Below are 17,354 nucleotides of genomic sequence, written 5' to 3'. Positions count from 1 at the left end.
TTCAGGCCAGGTGTGGTGGCTCATGCCTGTAATCCCAGCACTTTGGGAGGCTGAGGCAGATGGATCATTTGAGGTCAGGAGTTCAAGACCAGATGGGCCAACATGGTGAAACCCCATCTCTACTAAAAAGACAAAAATTAGCCAGGCATGGCAGCAGGCACCTGTAATCCCAACTACTTGGGAGGCCGAGGCACAAGAATCGCTTGAATCTGGGAGGTGGAGGTTGCCGTGAGCCAAGGTGGCGCCACTGCACTTCAGCATGGTTGAGAGTGACACTCCGTCTCAAGAAAAAAGTTATTTCAATGACTACCTCAGGAGATTCATAGGTATCTGACCCACATCTGAGATGGGATTTGCATTGCATTTTAGCTATGATGAGAACAAATATTTAATATCTTCGAAGATTAAAAGCATACTGTGATAATATGGAAATCTTGGTGGGAATTCAGTCATTAGAATGTTTTGCGTTAAGTTCAAACCAGCCTCAACGAAGCTGATGTGAGGGAAGGGAAAGTGAACTCTGAGTAGAGCAGGGACAGAAGGAAGATGCTCCAGTGCAGATCAGGAAGGAGCAGGGGGTGAAATGTTACAAATTCTAGAACTCAGAGAGCTGAAGGTAATTACTTCCTTTTCAAGTTGTGAAACATGTTAACCTGTGGTAAAATACTTAGAAGATGATAATTACCATCTAACCGCGTTGAAGTGTACAGTTCAGTTGTGTGAAGTATATTCATGTCTTTTTTTTTTTTTTTTTTTTTTTTTTTGAGACGGAGTCTCACTCTGTCACCAGGCTGGAGTGCAGTGGTGGGATCTTGGCTCACTGCAACCTCTGCCTCCTGGGTTCAAGCAGTTCTGCTGCCTCAGCCTCCCGAGTAGCTGGGACTACAGGCATGCATCACCATGCTCAGCTAATTTTTGTATTTTTAGTAGAGACGGGGTTTCACCATGTTGCCCAGGATGGTCTTCATCTCTTGACCTTGTGATTCACCTGCCTCAGCCTCCCAAAGTGCTGGGATTACAGGCGTGAGCTACCGCACCTGGCCTATTTTTTTTTTTTTTTTTTTTTTTGAGACAGAGTTTCAATTTTGTTGCCCAGGTTGGAGTGCAATGGCACAATCTCAGCTCACCACAACCTTTTCCTACTGGGTTCAAGTGATTCTCCTGCCTCAGCCTCCCGACTAGCTGGGATTACAGGCATGCACCACCATGCCTGGCTAATTTTGTATTTTTAGCAGAGATAGCGTTTCTCCATGTTGGTGAGGCTGGTCTCAAACTCCCGACCTCAGGTGATCCGCCTGCCTCGGCCTCCCAAAGTGCTGGGATTACAGGAGTGAGCCACCGTGCCAGCCTCATGTCATTCGTGTGTGTGTGTGTGAGTGACAGAGTCTCATTCTGTCGCTCAGGCTGGAGTGCAGTGGTGTGATCTCGGCTCACTGCAACCTCCGCCTCCCAGCTTCAAACGGTTCTCTGCCTCAGCCTCCCGAGTAGCTCGGATTACAGGCGCCCGCTGCCATGCCCGGCTAATTTTTGTATTTTTAGTAGAGACGGGGTTTCACCATCTTGGCCAGGCTGGTCTTGAACTCCTGACCCCGTGATCCACCTGCCTCGGCCTCCCAAAGTACTGGGATTATACGCATGAGCCACCGTGCCCAGCTGTCATTCTTATATTATTATTTCCTAGTTGTCTTTCCTGAAGACTACCTTCCAGTCTGAAAATGGACATGATGGATCCACAGATGTACAGCAGAGAGCCTGGAGGTCCAACCACCGTAGACAGGAAGGTATGGCTCTGTTGGAGTCCCCATAGTGTGGAAATGAGTTTGCCCTGGAAAGGGAAAGAAGAGCTTCTTGCCCTGAGGTTTCTCACCTTCTCCTCTCTTCACTCTCACCAAGGGCTGAGGTTCATTTGTATGCACACAAAGAAAAGAGTTTCTTCCTTTCCAGGAAATAAAATTGGCCTGAAAGACATCATTACTCTATGGAGACATGTGGAAACAAAAGTTAGAGGTAAAATCCATAAGATGAAGGTGACAACGAAAATCAACCATCATGACAAAATCAATGGAAAGAGGAAGACCGCCAAAAAACAGTAAGATGTGCCTTGACACAAATACTGTTGTATGAATCATGTGCCAATCAAAGTAGACAACTGTAAAGTCCTTGAGAATATTTTCTACAATATTTGTGGCAAATTCAGTGGGTTCAAAATTGAGTTTGTCCTTTCTGCTTCATTAGTTTAAGCTGTATAATTCCTTTCCCTTCCTACATTCTTGTTTGTCATTTTTTCGGGGGAAGAGGAGTTGCTAGTACTGGCAGTGGTTTTCCTTTCTCTCTCTCTTTTTTTTTTTTTTTTCCTGAGATGGAGCTTTGCTGTTGTTGCCCAGGCTGTAGTGCAATGGCACAATCTAAGTTCACTGCCTTTTGGGTTCAAGCAATTCTCCTGCCTCAGCCTCCCAAGTAGCTGGGATTACAGGTGCCCACCACCACGCCCAGCTAATTTTTGTATTTTTACTAGAGATGGGGTTTCACCATGTTGTCCAGGCTGGTCTCGAACTTCTGACCTCAGGTAATCCACCTGCCTCAGCCTCCCAAAGTGCTGGGATTAGAGGTGTGAGCCACCACAGTTAGCCTTTTTTTTTTTTTTTTTTTTAATTTTGAGATAGAGTCTCGCTCTGTCACCCAGGCTGGAGTGCTATGGTGCAATCTTGGCTCACTCAACCTCTGCCTCCCAGTTTGAAGCAATTCTGCCTCAGCTTCCCGAGTAGCTTGGATTACAGGTGTGTGCCACCACATTTGGCCAATTTTTTGTTTGTTTGTTTGTTTGTTTTTGAGACAGAGTCTCACTCTGTCACCCAGGCTAGAGTGCAGTGGCATGATCTTGGCTCACTGCAACCTCCACCTCCCAGGTTCAAGTGATTCCCCTGCCTCAGCCTCCCAAGTAGCTGGGATTACAGGTGCCTGCCACCACGCCCGGCTAATTTTTTGTATTTTTAGTAGAGATGGGGTTTCACCGTATTAGCCAGGATGGTCTCAATCTCCTGACCTCGTGATCCATCCGCCTCGCCCTCCCAGAGTGCTGGGATTACAGGCGTCAGCCACCGTGACCGGCTCAGACTGTACTCTTATAGCCATCTGAAATACATTTTCTAGGTAGAGATAGATTGTGGAAGGGTACAGTTGTGAGGATAACAGAAACATGGCAGATTATTTACAATCATCCTGAAAGTGGTGCTTTATCTGATGAAAGTGATTGTAATCCATAGGGCAATGTTTCAACGTGCGCAAGAGTTGCGGCGGCGGGCAGAGGACTACTACAAATGCAAAGTAAGGAGCTTCCTCCCCGCAGTTGCAGGATAGTTCAGTGCTGATGCAGATGATGCCACAGCCCTTAGACTCTCTCAACATTCAATTTCTCATGTGTTGGCTTTTTCAGATCACCCCTTCTGCAAGAAAGCCTCTTTGCAACTGGGTAAGTTTGCTTGTTTTCCTTGCTTTTGGACATAGTCTGCCAGGTCAGGACATGGATACATTTTTCTCCCTACGGCTCTGTGCTCAAGCCCTGCAGAGGGAGATGGCAGAGAGGAAGGCTGCCTACAAGTATCACAGTCCCATCCCAATTGGTAACCGTGTTGCGCAAAAACACCTTCATCCCCACCCAGTGGGGCCCCGATCTAATATTCTAAGTGTCAGAGGTTCGGTATTTGTAATAGCAAATGGGCCCTGACTGTAAATTAGTGAAGAGTGAATGTAACTTATTACCCACAGGGACAATTCCAAATGAAGGCCTTAAATGATGCTCAGCTAAGCTGGTTCTTGTGTGGCCTCTGTACCTTCAAAAGCTGCCGAGTCCTATGATTACACGCGATGGGACTTGTACACTTGAAGTGAAACACAGTTTTAAAACTTGTTTTGTTTAGAATTCCCACATTTTTCCATGGACAAAAGTATTCTTTATGTCCTGGTGCACTTACAATTTGGTATTACCTGGGAGTGAAAAGAAATATTACAGCCATGCCTAACTGACTTCTTGAGGTAAGATTGTTCTGTCAGAAAACCCTCTCCCAGTTCGCCTGCAGCTCTTCAGGAATCCACATCGCTCCAGAGCTCTTTGTTCTCATGGGTGGCACCTCCAGAGTGAAGATCCTTTGTGAAGAAGGGAAACAGAGGGCAAATGACAGGGGCCTGCAGGCAGAGCTGGAATCAACTTCCACTCTGCCTCTTGCAAGCTGTGTGACCCTGGGCACAATTTCTCCTTCCTCTGGAAACCTCTGTTTTCTTAGATTTGTAGCAGGGTGGTCACACTGACCTTGCAGAGTTCTGAGAATCAGAGACAGAACATAAAAGGCCTGGAAAACATTCTCCAATAAGAACCTGCAACATGTGTGGACAATGGGCTTTTCATACCTCTCTTACTGTCTGTTGACCTGGTGCAAGAAACATGCTCTGGTGATGGCTGTGAGGGAGGAATGAGGATAGACATAGACACTCCTGTGTCTCAAACATGCTTCTTTATTACTCTGTTATGACTCTGTCTTCCCTGGGGTAGGACCCCAGCCTGCCTACATTTGCAGACAGACACAGTGGCATGTGGAGACAACAGTGTGTCCCAATGACTTTACCCCCCAGCTGTCGGCAGTACTCAGTGGAAGGGTGATATTATGACACTGATACTGCTATTTTGAAACCTGGAGGATGGAAAGGTGCAAAAATCTACCACCAGCAACAGAAGGTGCAGACTGTGTTGGTGGCGGTAATTTTGTCCATCAAATGAATATGTGTGAAAACATTCCCTCCTTTGGCCCTACAGGTCAGAATGGCGGCAGCGGAGCATCGTCATTCTTCAAGATTGCCCTACTGGCCCTACCTCACAGGTGAAACTTTAAAAAACAGGATGGGCCACCAGACACCTCCCTTAGCTACTCAGGAGGCTGAGGCAGAAGAACCACCCAAACCCAAGAGGCGGAGGGCCGCTGAGGTGAAACCATCATCACCCAAACCCAAGAGGCGGAGGGCTGCTGAGGTGAAACCATCATCACCCAAACCCAAGAGGCGGAGGGCCGCTGAGGTGAAACCATCATCACCCAAACCGAAGAGGCGGAGGGCCGCTGAGGTGAAACCATCATCACCCAAACCCAAGAGGCGGAGGGCGGCTGAGGTGAAAACATCATCACCCAAACCCAAGAGGCGGAGGGCCGCTGAGGTGAAAACATCATCACCCAAACCCAAGAGGCGGAGGGCGGCTGAGGTGAAACCATCATCACCCAAACCCAAGAGGCGGAGGGACGCTTAGGTGAAACTATCATCACCCAAACCCAAGAGGCGGAGGGCCGCTGAGGTGAAACCATCATCACCCGAACCCAAGAGGCGGAGGGCCGCTGAGGTGAAACCATCACCACCCGAACCCAAGAGGCGGAGGGCCGCTGACGTGGAACCATCATCACCCGAACCCAAGAGACGGAGGGCCGCTGAGGTGAAACCATCATCACCCGAACCCAAGAGGCGGAGGGCCGCTGAGGTGAAACCATCACCCAAACCCAAGAGGCGGAGGGCCGCTGACGTGGAACCTTCATCACCCGAACCCAAGAGGCGGAGGGCGGCTGAGGTGAAACCATCATCACCCAAACCCAAGAGGCGGAGGGCCGCAGAGGTGAAACCATCATCAGCCAAACCCAAGATGCGGAGGACCGCTGAGGTGAAACCATCATCGCCCAAACCCAAGAGCCGGAGGACCACTGAGGTGAAACCATCATCACCAAACCCAAGAGGCGGAGTGCTGCTGACGTGGAACGTTCATCACCCGAACCCAAGAGGCAGAGGGCCGCTGAGATGAAACCATCATCACCCAAACCCAAGAGGCGGAGGGCCGCTGAGATGAAACCATCATCACCCAAACCCAAAAGGCGGAGGGCCTCTGAGGTGATACCATCATCACCCAAACCCAAGAGGCGGAGGGCCGCTGAGGTGAAACCATCATCACCCAAACCCAAGAGGCGGAGGGCCACTGAGGTGAAACCATCATCACCGAAACCCAAGAGGCGGAGGGCTGCTGACGTGGAACCTTCTTCACCCGAACCCAAGAGGAGGAGGGCCGCTGAGGTGGAACCATCATCACCCGAACCCAAGAGGTGGAGGGCCGCTGAGGTGAAACCATCAGCCAAACGCAAGAGGCGGAGGACCGCTGAGGTGAAACCTTCATCACCCGAACCCAAGAGGCGGAGGGCCGCTGAGGTGAAACCATCATCAGCCAAACCCAAGATGCGGAGGACCACTGAGGTGAAACCATCATCACCCAAACCCAAGAGCCGGAGGGCCGCTGAGGTGGAACCATCATCACCAAACCCAAGAGGCGGAGGGCCGCTGACGTGGAACGTTCATCACCCGAACCCAAGAGGCGGAGGGCTGCTGAGATGAAACCATCATCACCCAAACCCAAGAGGCGGAGGGGCTCTGAGATGAAACCATCATCACCCAAACCCAAGAGGCGGAGGGCCGCTGAGGTGAAACCATCATCACCCAAACCCAAGATGCGGAGGGCCGCTGAGGTGAAACGATCATCACCCAAACCCAAGAGGCGGAGGGCCACTGAGGTGAAACCATCATCACCAAACCGAAGAGGTGGAGGGCCGCTGATGCGGAACCTTTATCACCCGAACCCAGGAGGAGGAGGGCCACTGAGGTGAAACCAAACCATCATCACCCGAACCCACGAGGCGGAGGGCCGCTGAGGTGAAACCATCATCACCCAAACCCAAGAGGCGGAGGGCCGCTGAGGTGAAACCATCATCAACCAAACCCAAGAGGCGGAGGGCCGCTGAGGTGAAACCATCATCACCCAAACCCAAGAGGCGGAGGGCCGCTGACGTGGAACCTTCATCACCCGAACCCAAGAGGCGGAGGGCCGCTGAGGTGAAACCATCATCACCCGAACCCAAGAGGCGGAGGGCCGCTGAGGTGAAACCATCACCCAAACCCAAGAGGCGGAGGGCCGCTGACGTGGAACCTTCATCACCCGAACCCAAGAGGCGGAGGGCCACTGAGGTGAAACCATCATCACCCAAACCCAAGAGGCGGAGGGCCGCTGAGGTGAAACGATCATCACCCAAACCCAAGATGCGGAGGGCCGCTGAGGTGAAACGATCATCACCCAAACCCAAGAGGCGGAGGGCCACTGAGGTGAAACCATCATCACCAAACCGAAGAGGTGGAGGGCCGCTGAGGTGAAACCATCACCCAAACCCAAGAGGCAGAGGGCTGCTGTCGCGGAACCTTCATCACCCGAACCCAAGAGGCGGAGGGCCATTGACGTGGAACCTTCATCACCCAAACCCAAGAGGCGGAGGGCCACTGAGGTGAAACCATCATCACCGAAACACAAGAGGCGGAGGGCCACTGAGGTGAAACCATCATCACCCAAACTGAAGAGGCGGAGGGCCGCTGAGGTGAAACCATCATCACCCAAACCCAAGAGGCGGAGGGCCGCTGACGTGGAACCTTCTTCACCCGAACCCAAGAGGCGGAGGACCGCTGAGGTGAAACCATCATCACCCAAACCGAAGAGGCGGAGGGCCGCTGAGGTGAAACCATCATCACCCAAACCCAAGAGGCGGAGGGCCACTGAGGTGAAACCATCATCACCCAAACCGTAGAGGCGGAGGGCCGCTGAGGTGAAACCATCACCCAAACCCAAGAGGCGGAGGGCCGCTGACGTGGAACCTTCCTCACCCGAACCCAAGAGGCGGAGGTTGAGTAAGCTGAGAACGGGCCATTGCACTCAAGCCTGAGCAATAAGAATAAAACTGAGTAGAAGAAAATAAAAAAATCAACAAAACAAAACCCACACTCCAAAAACTAACAAAGAATAAATAAATAATTTAAAAATAAAATAAATACTGCAGTCCTTATGTTATTGCTTTGTTTTGATATCGGGTATGATTGCGTGAGGGACCTGAGCTTTTTAATCATAGGGGGTTTTTTTAATCTTCAGAAGTGGTTGGTTATGTAAAATATTATTATTATTTTTTGAGACTGGATTTTGCTGTGTCACCCAGGCTGGAGTGCAGTGGCTTGATCACAGCTCACTGCAGCCTCAACCTCCTGGGCTTCAAGCAATCCTCCTGCCTCAGCCTCCCAAGTAGCTGAGATCACAGATGTGTGCCACCATGCCTGGCCAATGTTAAAAAATCCTTTAACTTTTTTGTAGAGATGCACTCCTGGACTCAAGCGATCCTCCTACTCGTCCCGACCACCAGCCCCTTTCTGATAAACATTTACACTGTTTATTATCTGATGCCATTTCTGTCTTCTTCCTTGTCGTCCAGACATCAAATAATTAGGTTTCTTCAGGGTTTTCTTTTTCAAGTGCTCAGTGTTAAAGATCACTCACATTAGGGCCAGACACCACGGCTCATGCCTGTAATCCCAGCACTTTGGGAGGCCGAGGAGGGCAGAGCACTTGAGGTGGGGAGTTTGAGACCAGCCCGGCCAACTTGGTGAAACCCCACCTCTACTGAAAAAAATACAAAAATTAGCTGGGCGTGATGGTGCATGCCTGTAGTCCTAGCCACTTGGGAGGCTGAGGCATGAGAATCGCTTGAACCCAGGAGGCAGAGGTTGTAGTGAGCCAATATCACATCAGCACACTCTAGCCTGGGTGACAGAGCGAGACTCTGACTCAAAAATAAATAAAATAAATATCACTTACATGAGGTATACCCAAGGGGTGGTCTATAGAGACTTGGAAGCAGTGGTTATTGCAACAGGGGCACGGAAGTCATCTGGCTATGCCAGGGTGCCCAGGGGATACTCGGGGTGGGTGGCATGGTGCTGCTGGGGACTCACCGCATAGGACGCTCTGATTGATGCACTGCCAGGAGTAGCGCTCTGTCTTGGGGCTGCAGCCGGCCTCCTCAGCTCGAGTGTAACAACAGTCGTGGCCATGGCAGCACCTGCGGATGTCACATGGGCAGGACAGCAGGTGGGTGAAGCTCTCTCCTGGCCCTCCTCTCTTGCCAGGACCATGGGTGACTGAAGACCCCCAGGGAGGCACAGCATCCTCTTATCTAAGTTTTTTTTTTTTTTTTTTTAAGCGACAGGGTCTTTCTCTGTCGCCCAGGCTGGAGTGCAGAGGCACAATCATAGCTCACGGCAGCCTCGAACTCCTGGGCTCAAGCGATCCTCCCACTTCAGTGTCCCAAGTAGCTGAGACTACAGGCACACGCCAGCATGCCCGGCTGGTTTTTTAATTTGTATTTCCTTTGAGGCAGCGTATCTCTCTGTCGCTCAGGCTGCAGTGCAATGGCTCAATGAGCTCACTTTAGCCTTGAACTCCCGGGCTCAAGTGATACTGCCACCTCAACCTCCCAAGTCTGCTACTACAGGAACACAAACTCCTTTTTTAAATTTTTTGTGGATATGGGGTCTCACTATGTTGCCTAGGCTGGTCTCGAACTCCCAGGCTCAAGCAGTCCTCCTACCTCAGCCTCCCCAAATGCTGCGATCACAGGTGGGAGCTACTGTACGGCTGGCCTTATCTAAGCTGTTTCCCTGAAAATGCCCGTCTTGGGTAATGATTCCATTGGCCCCACCATGCCCTGTCCTGCCTTCCTGGCTGTGCCCAAGCTTGGTCCCTGCCTGCCTGCCTGCCTCACTCTCTGGGTCTCGAGCTCCTGTGACACGTGACTCCTCTCTCTTCCTGGAGTGATCCAAGCCCTGCCACTTCCTGACTTTGCCCACACTGTACCCTCTGCCTGGGGCAACTTCATGTCTGCCCATTGTCCCTTAGGCCTCAGCCCAGGCACAAGCCCCTGCCTGCGGAGGTCATCCAGGCCTCACCAGGCTACACCCTCTTGTAAAATTGGATTCCCTCCCTTCAGGGCAGGTTTATAATGAAACCCTCCTCAGAGGCCAGGTGCGGTGACACCCATCTGTAATCCCAGCACTTTGGGAGGCTGAGGTGGGAGGATCACTTGAGGCCAGGGGGTCGAGACCAGCCTGGGCAACATAAGAGAGACTCTTGTCTCTCTTGTCTCTATAACAAATTTAAAAATTAGCTCACCAGGCCAGGCTCAGTGGCTCCTGCCTGTAATCCCAACACTTTGAGAGGCCGAGGCAGGTGGATCACGAGGTCAGGAGTTCGAGAGCAGCCTGACCAACATGGCGAAACCCTGTCTCTACTAAAAATACAAAATTAGCCAGGAATGCTGGCACTCACCTGTAATCCCAGCTACTCGGGAGGCTGAGGCAGGAGAATCGCTTGAACCCAGGAGGTGGAGGTTGCGGTGAGCCAAGATCACGCCATTGCAGTCCAGCCTGAGCAACAGAGCAAGACTCTGTCTCGAGACGATAAAAACACACAAAAAATTAACTCACCATGATGGCACATGCCTATAGTCCTAGCTACTTGGGAGGCTGAGGTGGGAGGATTCCCTTCAGCCCAGGAGTTTGAGGCTGCAGTGAGCCACTATGATTGTGCCACTGCACTCTAACCTGGACAAAAGCGAGACCCCAGGCTAGAGTGCATGATTTTGGGTCACTGCAACCTCCACCTCCCAGGTTCGAGTGATTCTCCTGCCTCAGCCTCTTGAGTAGCTGGGACTACAGGCATGTGCCACCACGCCTGGGTAATTTTTGTATTTTTAGTAGAGACAGGGTTTAGTAGAGACCATGGTGAAACCCCATCTCTACAAAAAACAGCTGGGCATGGTAGTGCACACCTGTAATTCCAGCTACTTGGGAGGCTGAGGCACGAGAATCATTTGCATCTTGGAGGCAGAGTTTGCAGTGAGCTGAGATCGCACCACTGCACTCCAGCCGGGATGACAGAGCAAGACCCTGTCTCAAAAAAAAAAAAAAGAAAAAGGAACAAACAACAGCAACAACAACAAAAAAACCTCTGTGTCAATCACAGCCTTCGAGCTAGGGGAGAAGCGGCCGAATTCTGCCCTCTGCTGACGAGCTATAGCTTTGTGGAAATGGGTGAGTGGCGTGCCCTTGTGAGCCTCAGGGCCCCATCTGTAAAATGGGCGTAACTGTCATGCCCGTCTTTAAGAACAGCCTTGGGGGTAAATGAGTGGAAGTCATGGAAAGATCTCAGCCCACAACCTTCCACAGAACAGGCGCTTCTCACACAGTAAGTAGCAGGAGTGCAGAGGCTGCAGGCATGAATCCAGCCAGACTGCCTGGGTTCAAGTCCCAGCTCCCACGTCTTGGTAATTAAGTGGCCTCAGACAAGTTACTTAGTATTTCTTTTTTTTTTTTTTTTTTCAGACGGAGTTTTGCTCTGTCACCCAGGCTGGAGTGCAGTGGTGTGATCTCGGCTCACTGCAACCTCCGCCTCCCGGGTTCAAGCAATTCTCCTGCCTCAGCTTCCTGAGTAGCTGGAATTACAGGCACCTGCCACCACACCCAGCTAATTTTTCTATTTTTAGTAGAGACGGGGTTTCACCATGTTGGCCAGGATGGTCTCGAACTCCTGACCTCGTGATCTGCCTGCCTCAGCCTCCCAAAGTACTGGGATTACAGGCGTGAGCCACCGCACCTGGACACGTTACTGAATATTTCTGTGCCTTGGTTTCTTCATCTGTGAAATGGGATTGTTGTGAGAACGCAACGGGATTCCCAGGGCAGTTCCTAGTGCATAGTCTGGCTGCCTTTGTGTGTGTGTGTGTGCGTGTGTGTGTGTTTAATATAGAGACACCCTATCACCCTCCTGTCTCCACCACATCTCAGATGGGAAGGGAGAGTGTCCTGGATTAGCCGCAGGCTAAGCATGGGTCATCCCTTCATCTGCATAGGGCGCCAGTTCACATTAGCCTTTTATGAGCCACAGACCAAATCCTTCATCCAGATAAGGGGTAGCCAATAGAACCTCAAAAGCAGTACTTAAAACCCAGGAGGCTGGGTGCCATGGCTCGTGCCTGTAATCCCAGCACTTTGGGAGGCCGAGGTGGGCCGATTAACAAGGTCAGGAGTTCAAGACCAGCCTGTCCAACGTGGTGAAACCCCATCTCTACAAAAAATATGAAAATCAGCCGGGCGTGGTGGGTGCTTACCTGTAATCCCAGCTACTTGGGAGGCTGAGGCCAGAGAATCACTTGAACTCAGGAGGCGGAGATTGCAGTGAGCCAAGATCATGCCACTGCGCTCCAGCCTGGGTAAGAGACTTCTCAAAAATAATAATAATAATAAAAAATAAAATACAAAAACAAACTAACAAAACACCTAGGAAACTTTGTAACCAGGCTCTTGAGCCGCTTGCTTAGGCCCACTCCCGCCCTGCAGAGTGCTTTAACTGTTTCATAACTTCCTGCTTTCACTGCTTCCTTCCCATGTTTCATTGCTATGTTACTTTGTGGGTTTTGTTGAATTCTTTGTTCAAAATGCCAAGGTCCTGGACCGCTCACACTCACAGCCCTGCTTCCCGGAACAGGCCTGGCTGAGTTCCAGCTGTGCAGTGAAGCCCAACTGTGGGAGGCGGGGGACCCTGGACTCCCTCTCATGATCTGGACAGAGATGGGGTCTGGGGGTACACCTGGTCTCAGACCAGCCCCAGATTCTTTTGTGACCTGAAGGCAGCTGGCTGGTCATTGGAACTGACAGAGTCCCTCCAACGATTCAGGGAGGGAGCCTCTGAAGCAATCTTTAGAGTGACATCTGGGACACAGTGAGGAACCCCCTGGCTGCTGAACAAGGGGTGTCCGTGAGCCAGGACCGCTGGGCACCAAGGGCCTGAATCCAAGCTCCTCTGCCCCAGGACTGGTGGTATGCTGTGACTGCAGGGACAGGCAGGACCCCATCCCCTTCTCCCCAAATGCAGTCACACCCAGACGGGCCCACTGGCAAGGGTCCTGCGCTTCATTTATGCTCTGCTGTCCTCATCTTGAAATTTTTAGCACATGCCTGTAATCCTACCACTTTGGGAGGCCGAGGCAGGTAGATCGCCTGAGGTCAGGAGTTCGAGACCAGCCAGGTGGAGAAACCCTGTCTCTACTAAAAATACAAAAATTACCCAGATGTGGTGGTGGGCACCTGGAATCCCACCTACTCGGGAGGCTGAGGCAGGAGAATCACTTGAACCCAGGAGGCAGAGGTTGCAGTGAGCCAAGATCGTGCCACTGCACTCCCGCCGGGGTAACAGAGTGAGACTCCATCTCAAAAAAAAAAAAAAAAATTCTTAGTAACTTCTGAATAAGGGCCCCACATTTTCATTTTGTACCAGGCCCCACAAATGATGTAGCTGGCCCTGCACACCCGCCTTACTCACCAGTTGCCCAAAGTGGCTGATCTGGAAGGATCCTTCATACTCTGAAGCCCGCGGTGCTTATGTCTTGGGAACTGCATCCTTTACTCTGAACAAAGGGCAGCCAGGTAGAAGAGGCTGTAGGCAGGCCCAGAAGAACCTCACAGCCTCTATCTTTCCCTTCCATCTGGTAGGTTGGGCTGCCCGAGCTTCCCCTGCACAGGGCGCCCCGCAGGAAACTTGTTTCAGACAGAGCTGTATATTCTCCCAGTGAGGTGACAAAGTCAGGAGGAAGGAAACCTCGGGTCGGGCTGGAGAACTTTTTGCTGAGCTTGTTCACTGCTCCTGGCATCCCCACTATGCAGAAGAAAAGGGGACTCCCCAAGCAGTGGGATCCCCCACTTCCCAGCCCAGGCTCTGTCTGCCTTGGCAGAGGCTGGGCTGGCTGAGCACCTGTGGGCAGCCACGCACCTCAGGATGTTGCGCTACAGCCTGACCCTATAGAAAGCCAAGTGCAAACGCTGCTCATTAACCTCCACTCCCAAGAATCAGGCTGCTTGGCCTTGTCTCTGCTGTGGCCCCACCACTCGAGCCCTTCCTGCCAGGCTTGGAACCTCGATGGCCGTTTAGGGACAGCATCTAAGCCACCTTTGCAACCTTGGCCTTGGAATGGGCTGTTGCACAGGGAGCTCAGCAAATGTTCCTCCAAGTGCCTCAGGCCCTGATTCCCTCTCATCATCCCTAGAATAGCGTTTCCTTTTGAGATGCTCAGGACAGGCAGACACAGGCCTCCTGTTCCCAAGAAGCAGAGAAGGGGACATGGGGCTGCAGGGCCAACACAGGGAGAGTCTTCCTGAGTCCTCCGCCTGCCAGCTGGTCTTTGCAGCTGCAGCCAGCCCTGGAGGCAGGAGACACAGCTCCAGGGTTCTGCGTCAGCGCCTGTCCCCGTTCCTCCAAGACGGCGTTCTGGGTGCTCTGAGCAAAACTGGATGCTGGCAGGAAGCAGCTCAGCCCTGGCCTTCACGGGAAAGGCAGGCACCCTCTCCTGATCTGGGGCTTCCCAGGCCCTCCTTTGGCACGTACTGAACTGTTTGCGGAACCATCTATGCCACCTCCCTCTTCCCTCCCAGGCTGAGACAGGACAGAGCCGCTCTTTGGAGCTCCTTGTCCCTGTGCAAGGCCAGGGAAGCAGAGGGCAGGGGAGGAGCTGGCAGGACCAGCGCTGCTTCGGCTTCGCAGCCTCCACCTCCAAAACCAGACAGAGCAGGAAAATCAGACTCCAGGCCTGGGAGGGCAACGAGTCCAAACGCCTTCCCCTTCCTGGCTCTCACCCAGAAGTCCTCCAAGATGCCAGAGCAAGGGCTTTTCATCTTTACTTTCCTCCTGAAACCTGAGACCCCATGAAATCAACAAGGAGCAAGTGAGTACTTCCCGGAGGAAGCTTTACCTCTCAGCTGCTTCTCAGGGAATATCTACCCCAACGCTGAACTCCTGAAGATTTCAGTTAAATGTGACCCTCAGCCTGATCCCACAGGGAGCCCCAGGGTGTGAACTGCACATCTGAGATTGTCTTTGTTTTTTTGAGATGGAGTTTCACTCTGTTGCTGAGGCTGGGGTGCAGCGGAGCAATCTAGGCTCACTGCAGCCTCCACCACCCGGGTTCAAGGATTCTCCTGCCTCACCCTCCTGGGTAGCTGGGACTCCGGGCACACACCACCCCAACCTGGCTAATTTTTGTATTTTTAGTAGAGACGGAGTTTAACCATGTTATCCAGGCTGGTCTCAAACTCCTGACCTCAAGTGATCCACCCACCTCGGCCTCCCAAAGTGCTGGGATTACAGGCATGAGCCACTGCTACCAGCCTGAGATTGTCCTGTCACCTACAACACCTGGCCCACCCTGAAAGTCACAAAAGTCACATCTCCCCCTTCTCATTCCAGTCTAAGGATAAACAGCCGCAGCACTTCTCAGAGAAATTTGCACAGTGGAGGATACTTTCCAAAGTCCTTTCACATCGTGTACAGGAGCCCTGTGACCTAAGAAGAGCAAATGTCTTTACCCCGTTTCTCAGATGAGTAAACAGAGGCCCAGGGAGACAAAGTTAACTTGCACAAGGCCATGAAGCATTTTGCCAGAAGTGGGGATGTAATCAATCCACGCACGATTCCCAGGCATGGAATCTTTCCAGTACCCTAGTGCTCACCCACACTCTCCGCCAGAACTCTTTTTTTTCTCTTTTTCTTTTTTTTGAGACTGTCTCGCTCTGTCGCCCAGGCTGGAGTACAGTGGCGCGATCTCGGCTCACTGCAAGCTCCGCCTCCCGGGTTCACGCCATTCTCCTGCCTCAGCCTCCCGAGTAGCTGGGACTACAGGCACCTGCCTCCACGTCCGGCTAATTTTTTGTATTTTTAGCAGAGACAGGGTTTCACCGTGTTAGCCAGGATGGTCTCGATCTCCTGACCTCGTGATCTGCCTACCTCGGCCTCCCGAAATGCTGGGATTACAGGCATGAGCCACTGCACCCGGCCGACCTGTTTCATTCTGCTTTCTTCCCATCTGGCTACTGACCTCCCCTGTCCTGGTGTCATCTGCTGTCATTCATGATGACCCTGCTCATTAGCTGCCCTACCCGTGCTCCATGCACTCAGCTGTGGCGATGCAGGAGGAAGTCCACCTGGGGAGTCCACTCCTGAGCCAGGAGTCCAGAGCAAGCATCTCCAGCCCGCTTCCAGGTGCTTGGCCCCATGATGGTTCATTCATTTATTCTCCAGACCCCTACTGAGCACCTGCCTCATGCCCAGCCCTGAGCAGACAGCAGTGAGCAGGTTCCCACCCTCACTCTCTGGTGTAGAGCTGTCCTCTCTGGTAGCAAGTGCTGAGAGAGGGGCCCAAAACCAACCATACCTCCACCAGGTGATCTGGCTGCGGGAAGCACAGGGGTGGCATCATCTGACTTCCCAGCCCTCCTTGAAGCTGACTCTTGCCTTTAAACCCATGGAGCTTTCTTTCTCTTTTTCTTGTTCTCTTTCTCTTTTTCTTTTTTCATTTTCTTTTTCTTTCTCTCTCTTTTTCTTTTTGTCTTTTTTCTTTGTCTTTCAAGAAATTGAGGCCAGGCATGGTGACTCACGCCTGTAATCCTAGCACTTTGGGAGGCCGAGGTGGGTGGATCACCTGAGGTCAGGAGTTCAAGACCAGCCTCACCAACATGGAGAAACTCCATCTCTACTAAAGAAAAAACAACAACAACAAACACAACTAGCATGGTGGGAGATCACATCTTTGCACTCCAGCTTGGATTTCAGAGTGCGACTCCTCAAAAAAAAAAAAAAAAAAAAAAAGCCAGCCGGGCACAGTGGCTCACGCCTGTAATCCCAGCACTTTGGGAGGCCAAAGTGCTCAGGTGGATCACCTGAGGTCAGGAGGTTGAAACCAGCCCGACCAATGTGATGAAACCCCATCTCTACTAAAAATACAAAAACTAGCCAGGCATGGTGGCACACACCTGTAGTCCCAGCTACTCGGGAGGCTGAGACAGGAGAATCGCTTGAACAAGGAGGCGGAGGTTGCAGTGAGCTGAGACAGTGCTATTGCAGTCCAGCCTGGGCAACACGAGTGAAACTCCATCTCCCAAAAACAAACAAACAAGCCATGTGATCTGAGACTCAGCCTAGGAGTGCTGGCTTTGTCAGTCCCATGATCTGACCAGGGCCTCATTGACCATTGCATTCCATGAGGGGTGAAGCTAGTAGAGAGCGGCCTTGTGCGAAGGCAGTAAGGCCTGGAGCTGGGTGCCCTGAGTATCTGTGATGTCATCTAACTTCTTGAAACAGTGTATCAGTCATGAGGCAGGAGACCGAGATCTCATTGCTCTCTCAAGGTGTTCTCCATGCGGCCCTGGACACATCTGTTAACTGTTCTGTAAGACGCGGGTATTAATAGCACCTGCTTTGTGAGATGATTTTGAGGATTGAATGAGAAGAGGAGGTTGGGCACCATGGCTCACACCTGTAATCCCAGCGCTTTGGGAGGCCGAGGTGGGTGGATCACCTGACGTCAGGAATTCAAGACCAGCCTGGCCAATATGATGAAAGCCAGTCTCTACTAAAAATAACTTCT

The 17,354-nt window shown here is 51.8% G+C and overlaps 2 protein-coding genes across 6 annotated transcripts in view; both read left to right on the top strand.

The window, feature by feature from the left end:
* Positions 1–7,887, top strand: part of LOC117976273 (putative pyridoxal-dependent decarboxylase domain-containing protein 2) — a 78,419-nt gene extending 70,532 nt beyond the window's left edge. For 3 of the 5 annotated variants that reach the window (XM_063597721.1, XM_063597723.1, XM_063597722.1), the window contains 5 exons: positions 1,682–1,781; positions 1,945–2,089; positions 3,264–3,324; positions 3,434–3,469; positions 4,808–7,887. In XM_063597721.1, the coding sequence (XP_063453791.1) occupies positions 1,682–1,781; positions 1,945–2,089; positions 3,264–3,324; positions 3,434–3,469; positions 4,808–5,290 (825 nt within the window). In that variant the 3' untranslated portion in view covers positions 5,291–7,887. The remainder of the gene's footprint in view (positions 1–1,681; positions 1,782–1,944; positions 2,090–3,263; positions 3,325–3,433; positions 3,470–4,807) is intronic. The other 2 variants (XR_010110285.1, XR_010110284.1) reach the window with 2 other exon arrangements.
* On the top strand, positions 5,291–7,819 carry LOC129394118 (nuclear pore complex-interacting protein family member B12-like; the record flags this gene model as incomplete). Its single annotated transcript, XM_055099317.2, has 1 exon — positions 5,291–7,819. A coding segment is annotated over one exon (540 nt), but the record flags the coding sequence as incomplete, so codon positions are not given.
* Positions 7,888–17,354: the final 9,467 nt, after the last annotated feature.

Source organism: Pan paniscus, chromosome 18 (genome assembly GCF_029289425.2).
Source record: "Pan paniscus chromosome 18, NHGRI_mPanPan1-v2.0_pri, whole genome shotgun sequence".
Lineage (NCBI taxonomy): Eukaryota > Metazoa > Chordata > Mammalia > Primates > Hominidae > Pan > Pan paniscus.
This window is presented reverse-complemented; position numbering and strand designations above follow the sequence as displayed.